General features: G+C 29.9%; 2 protein-coding genes across 2 annotated transcripts; both read left to right on the top strand.

Annotated features, from left to right (window-relative positions):
- LOC139904728 (uncharacterized) lies at positions 1-583 on the top strand. The gene has a single exon (XM_071893291.1). It carries the CDS (start codon positions 18-20, stop codon positions 519-521), a length of 504 nt encoding a protein of 167 aa, XP_071749392.1. The 5' UTR covers positions 1-17; the 3' UTR covers positions 522-583.
- Positions 584-4,440: 3,857 nt separating this feature from the next.
- On the top strand, positions 4,441-5,023 carry LOC121129390 (uncharacterized). The gene has a single exon (XM_040725112.2). It carries the CDS (start codon positions 4,474-4,476, stop codon positions 4,942-4,944), a length of 471 nt encoding a protein of 156 aa, XP_040581046.1. The 5' UTR covers positions 4,441-4,473; the 3' UTR covers positions 4,945-5,023.
- The last annotated feature ends 1,927 nt before the right edge of the window (positions 5,024-6,950 follow it).

Raw genomic sequence — 6,950 nt, 5'->3', positions numbered from 1 at the left:
TTGAATACTCAACGAAAATGATTGGAAAATTCATCATTGTATGCCTTGCTGTCACTTGTGCAATGGCTGAAAAGCCTGGACCTCCTCCACCCGCACCAGTATACTACAGACCCTATCCTCCTCCCCCTCCTCCACCCACTACTACTACAACTACACCTCCTCCACCACCACCAGCATACAAACCATATAAACCTTACCCTCCTCCTCCACCTCCCCCACCACCAGCATACAAACCATATAGCCCTTACCCTCCTCCTCCACCTCCCCCACCACCAGCAGCTAACTATGCCTACAGCTACGCTGTCCTTGATGAAGAATCTGATGTTGATATTGCTGCTGATGAACTTGCTGAGAATGGTGTTGTTTCTGGATCTTACAAGGTTGTTCTTCCTGATGGTCGCATCAAAACTGTTACTTACACCGTTGAGGGAGACAGTGGATTCGTCGCTGATGTTCAGTTTGAGACTACTCCAGCCCCTGCTCCTGCACCATACCCAAAATATACCCCATACACTGCTTAAGGAATTATGTTACTTGTTAATAAATCTTTTATTTATTCTACAAATAAAGTTGCTTAAAAATATGATTCATGTAAAATTTTATTTAATACATAATTTATATACATATGTACGTATATATAATTGACTTTGACAATTAGACATTTATTGGTCTTTTGTAGGAAGTTGATAACATCATCAAATAAATACAACAAAAAAAGCAAAAGTCTATTTAAGAAAACCTCAAAATTAGTAATTTGCAATGTTCTTGGACTTTTAAGGGATGGATGTTCTAGTTCTTGCGTTGGCTCTATTATGAGTTACCCTGGTATGGCTGTACGTTTAGAAATTGGCTCCCCAAAAAAATGCGTGAGGTTTTCCAAAAAGATGTTGATACCTTCTTACACCAATTTATTTTATAAACTTTGTATAAAAAAGGATTTGACAATTTTCTCATTCCAATAGTTTTTTCTGCTTTTGTTTGATCTTACACAATTGTTGAATAAAGAAAATTGAAGTATAAGATTTTATGATTGACGTGCATTTAAGAGGTCTTTGCTCCACTTTAATTATTATTTCGTGCACAAAGAATTCATAATCTTCTGAATAACGGTTATTTATAAATCTTAGACTTCAGTTATGTGTAGTGGGTCCAATATGTATGGAATTAAAAATATTTATTGAGTGTCTATCTTTTAGATTTTCTGGGGGCAAAGGCTCTGAGCAACCCAACACTAGACCAAAAAATTTCTTCAGAACATATTTCAGTACCCAGTTCAGATGAAGAAAATGATGATTAGTACAGCAATATAATATGGGCAAAATTTTAGACATGTAGAGGCGCGAGAGCCCGTTTGGGAGTCCCTCAAAGTTTGGTCACTTCGAAAACCTTCATACTTGAGTATCCCATAATTCCATGGACAAAAAGCAGATTTCGTTTTTTTTAGATTAAAATATTATTAAGAGTACGAACTGCAATTCATGTATTATATCAAAATGGCATATTTACAATATATTTTAATAACACATTATTATAAATCATAAAAAATTTCGCCAAAACCATCCTTCAAAAAAGTTCGTCAATTTTGGGCCGTTTAACCTACTCAAAGTATTTCTGTGTCCACAAAATTACAGTCAGATCTCAATTGGATTACCTTCACTCAGGACTAGAATTAGAAAAATTCCTAATTGTCATCATAGTAAATTTTGTCTTATTTATGATGTATGATGTAATATATTAATTTTTACAGGTTTTGTAATACATATAAGTCTATTGTACTTTTCTAACTTGTATTATTGTAAGATATACTCACATTTCTGTGGGGTTTCCTTGTTCTATCCTATTTGATCATAATTAGGTTGGATGTATAGCGTGAATTTTATAATTTATTAGAATTCATGGTTAAAAATAATTGAATACTTGTATTCACTTTTTGAAATTTATTTTCAATTTTTGCTAATTATACATAGACTCATTCGTCTTTGAAACTTAATAATAAAATAAAGTATTATAGAAATTGATATAAAGTGAATTATTTTTAAACTACAATCATATTAAATTGCTTATTTGCACCATAGTTAATATGGTTTTTTCAAAAAAGAAAAAAAATACTTCTAATATATTGTGTAGATCTTACAAACATATTTTGGAAAATATTTCCAAAAACATCAGAGCCTTTTTTGTGACAATTTCCTTTTTACTAAAGCCTAAGGACAGGTTTGTTCTGGATTTAGAAAAAATCTTCCCCGAATAAAAATTAATGACTAACATTAATCTACAATATCAATTCAGTAAACTATTAGCTCACCTGAAGATTTTTCAGTTACAACAAATGAAACATCTTCTACACACGACGAAGTGTTTGAGAAGAGAACTGAAATTTAAAGTGCATAGCTTGTACTTGGAGAAATTATAATAGAACTTATAAAAAAACTATGCTCAAACTATAAAGAGAACAGAGTAAAGGTATATGTAAAAAAGAGACATGACTTCATTCCTTGTCCCAGTGTGATATATAGCCCAGTACTCTATTACGTTATAAAAGTGGGATGCCTCAAGTGATTAAGGGAGTCCAGGAGAAATACCAGCAGTCTTAGTTATATTGGTGTTTCCGTGCATCATTTATATTCCTTTTTTTTATGTCTAATATTGATATATTTTACTATTCACAAAATTACTCTGTGCATTAGTAATAAAGTCATGTTTTGGATAGCGAAGTCGTAACTGGTATTAAAGGCGATAGAAAGGAAGAATAAAACATAATTATATTTATTTTTAAATAAAAAAATAGAGTTTACTATAATGGCGATTATGACTTTTTAAAGATATATGCTTCAATAAAGATGAGCCCACCATTATTTTTACATAACTATAGAATATGTTTAGGTAAAAGTTCTTATAAAAAATAGTAATGTATGTTTTGGATATTTTTGGATTGATTGAGCTACATATGTATTCATTTCCTGGATAGCATTTATATTTATTTTAAGTGAGGTGTACAATATTAAATATTAATATTAAAGAAGTTTTATGTATTTAGCTTATACTTTTTTTTTAATAAAGTATAATTTATCATTGGATTTAAATCGCTCAATATTAACAATTTTATAAAATACAGAACTTCGAGTATGAGTCAGAATGATTGATTGGCTTAAATTGATTTATATACAACTTTTAATATTCGATACAGAGATAAAACAATATATAAAAAAGTTGCCTCTTAATTATAGTATCAATTTCGTATGAAAATCACCATGAAGGGCCTTTGAAATTGAATTCAATAATGATAATATTACTTCGTCTAAGAAAATATTTAACTTATTTCTGAACTTTTTTTGTTTTTAAAGAATAAATCTTCTGATGATATGAAAATCTTCAAATCCCAAGACATGTTTTCTTGCGACGGAATTATTCAGTAATTTAGAAAAAGACAGAACAATTACTTTTTAAAATTAATTTTGAATTAATTGAAATGTGGCTTTTATATATCTAGAATTTTACAAAGATTTATTTATTTTAAATAAAAGATAAACTTCTTTCATTCTAAGTACTAATTTATTGTATCAAACATTGGTGGATTTTGGTAAGATTATATTCAATAGACATCTTATACTACATCTAAAAATTTGATAAATTAAGAGAATATCAACTCTCTCAAATGACAATGCAAGCAAAACTTATTTGGTCACCCGTCTTATTTGAGTAAAATGAGCAAACTTTTAAATTCACATTAAATTCTGTTTTAAATAATGTGTATTAATTTCATGATATATAATTCAAATCATGTCTAAAATACTAGCGATGCTGAGCGTTATATTTTTTTTGCGCCCATGTCTCAGCCAAAATATAATTTTTTTTCATGAAATTCGAATTCGCTCAAAGTCGGAACCATGTGGAATAAGAATATAACTGCTAAGTGCATATTATGCGTAAATAAGTTTGGGCTTATTAAATACTTGTCTGTTTGATTATTTGATGTTCTTTATTCGATTATTCAGCGTTTTATCAAATTACCAAAATATATATTTGTAGGTTGATAATTACAAAAGATTCATTAATCAATATATTGAGTAAAAATCATTTTGTATTCTTTTATAACATTTAATTTTATCGTGGAATAAAATTTCAAATTTCATAGTCATTAACTGATTAATAACTGAAATAAGTATAATAAAAAATTTAAGGATATATAAAGATATATTCCTTTATTAAAAAATACTGGTAATCTAAATAAATGAAGACCTTTTTGTTCAAAAATTTAAAACATTTAAAAAATGTTGAAAAAGCGGTGCTTATATGATGAGGAAATCAAGTATTGACTTATTATTTATATATAATATTATTCTGAATAATAAAACAAGATTTTTGATGCACAACAAGATGGAGTGTGTATTCCTGTAACACGCCCTCGTTACATATAAATATGTTGTTGAAAGGGAAAAGAGTCATCAGTTCTCAATTGAATCCTCAACGAAAATGATCGGTAAATTCCTCATTGTATGCCTTGCTGTCACTTGTGCCATGGCTGAAAAGCCTGGACCTCCTCCACCCGCACCAGTCTATTACAGACCCTATCCTCCTCCCCCTCCTCCACCCACTACTACTACAACAACACCTCCTCCACCACCACCAGCTTATAAGCCATACCAGCCTTACCCTCCTCCTCCACCTCCCCCACCTCCTCCACCACCACCAGCTAATTATGCCTACAGCTACGCTGTCTTGGATGAAGAATCTGGTCTAGATATTGCTGCTGATGAACTTGCTGAGAATGGAGCCGTTTCAGGATCTTACAAGGTTGTTCTTCCCGATGGTCGCATCAAGACTGTTACTTACACTGTTGAAGGAGACAGTGGATTCGTTGCTGATGTTCTATTCGAGACTACTCCTGCCCCAGCTGCTGATGCTCCTGCTCCATACCCTAAATATACCCCATACCCTGCTTAAGGAATTATGTTCATTGTTAATTAATTCTTTATTTATTTTTACAAATAAAAACTGGTTAAAACTATAACCTGTTATCTAATTTTATTGGTCTAACTTTATTTATATACAAATAAATGAAAGTTCGAGAGAGATAGATATAATATAAATTTATATTACGAGTCGATACAAATATTGTTGTTTTTAGCTTGTTCATGGCAACTAAAAAACGGCAATGTTTATGAAATAAAAAAATCAAGACTCGTAAAATTGTTTTACTTTTAACTATTACTCATCAAGCCTAGATTCTATTACCATCTAAATAATTTACCTAATGAACTGATTGGATTATCTTGAAGAAAGCAAATTATCAAAATACTCACTGTCACAAGATTTGTTGAAATTCAACACTGTCATATTAAATAATGTCATACCGCACTAACACAATAGTTTACCATCCATTTTGTTGTCAGTTTTACATTTTTTACCTCTATTCCAAGCCCATGATTAGTGAGGGACATGACGGAGAAAGCTACATTAAAAATTTAAAGAATCAATATTTATCAATAAATTGTGATTTCTGTATTAGATCAAATTGCAATCTTAAAAGTTTAACTTAATATTTTCATTTGTTATTATCTTGAAGAATATGAAAGTAAAAAGACTTTGGGTTAATTGTTACTGATAAAGTACTTCCTATTAAGTGTGTTGTACTTTGATTTCATACAGAAATTTCAGCCCTTTTGTTGATTAGTTTTAGAACAGTGACTTTGTAAAGTTTGATATTCTTCACAATTATTTTTAGATGTAGTTTTATTATTAGATCGATTCGAATAAAAAATAAAAATTAACCTTATCAATTAGTTATATGTAAAGGGATTATTTTACAATTCTCAGAAATTAAAATCGAGTTATGTTCTTTCAAACAAGACTTGACTCCAAACCATGTTGACTCGTACTTGAATTGGACAAGGGAAACGTGTGAATCGAATAAGACTCTGTTTAATGAATTTAATATATTAATATGTTTGGTTTGTGTGTTCGACGTTTTTTTACATTGATAACAAAGCGGAACACTCATATTGAAAAAAAATTTAAATTTTTTTTTTTTTTTGCTCAGAACCCAAGATTGATCTCAGTTTTTCTCTCAGTCATCTTAATTCGGATATATATGGGATTGAAGTAATTCGTACTATTATTGTTCAGAATCATTTTTTTAAGCTTAAAACAATCCACAAATTAAAAGTATGATTAAAAAAACTAATGTAAAAGTATTTTTTTCTCATAAAAAGAGTTTTATTGTTTCTCTTTCTTCTTGAAAATTTAATATATTTTCATTTTTAGGCTCAAAAATAAAAATAAACGGTACTCTTCTTTTTACTCTTATAACTTACTCATAATACATGGTCATGAGAAATATCATAGCTAATATTATAGAAAAATAGTTTATGTATAATTTAAAAAAAAGATCAATATTAAAAATAAGCAGGCCCAAGAAGTTTTGTTCCATGGGTTGAGAGAGGAAAATAGATAGAAAAGAATATATAAACCTAGAAATCAACTGTAATTAATAGGGCGTACGATCAAGGTCATAGTTCATTAATCAAGTTAAACAGATTAAGGTATTTTCACTGACACTTGATTTTGTTACATTGAAAAAAATAGGAATAGATTTAATCTCGACCAAGTTTTACTTCAACATCAACCCATTTCCTTTTGGTAACAGGATTAAGCATAAAAGTAGGGTGAATATTGCAAAAAAAATGCATAGGCTTGTGTTCAGAGTTTAAACAATTAGCAAACAAATTAATTGTCATTGAGATTGTGAGCTGTCAAATATTATCTTACAGACTCCCCTATGTTGAGAGGGGGAAATAAAGCCACAGGAAAGGATTGACTGAAAAAAACAACTGTAAGTGAATAAGAGTTTAGCAGAGCCAAGGCTTCGGAGGTAATGAGGTATATCTTGATCGTTCAAAAAATATTAAAACCAATTATCTTCAATACGAATACAAAAACAAATTTTGTAA

The sequence above is a fragment of the Lepeophtheirus salmonis genome, chromosome 14 (genome assembly GCF_016086655.4).
Source record: "Lepeophtheirus salmonis chromosome 14, UVic_Lsal_1.4, whole genome shotgun sequence".
Lineage (NCBI taxonomy): Eukaryota > Metazoa > Arthropoda > Copepoda > Siphonostomatoida > Caligidae > Lepeophtheirus > Lepeophtheirus salmonis.
Note: the sequence above shows the minus strand (reverse complement) of the source record. Positions and strands in the feature narration are given on the sequence as shown.

Coding starts and splice junctions, on each gene's coding strand:
- LOC139904728 (XM_071893291.1), top strand. CDS start 18: ATGATTGGAAAATTCATCATTGTATGCCTTGCTGTCACTTGTGCAATG.
- LOC121129390 (XM_040725112.2), top strand. CDS start 4,474: ATGATCGGTAAATTCCTCATTGTATGCCTTGCTGTCACTTGTGCCATG.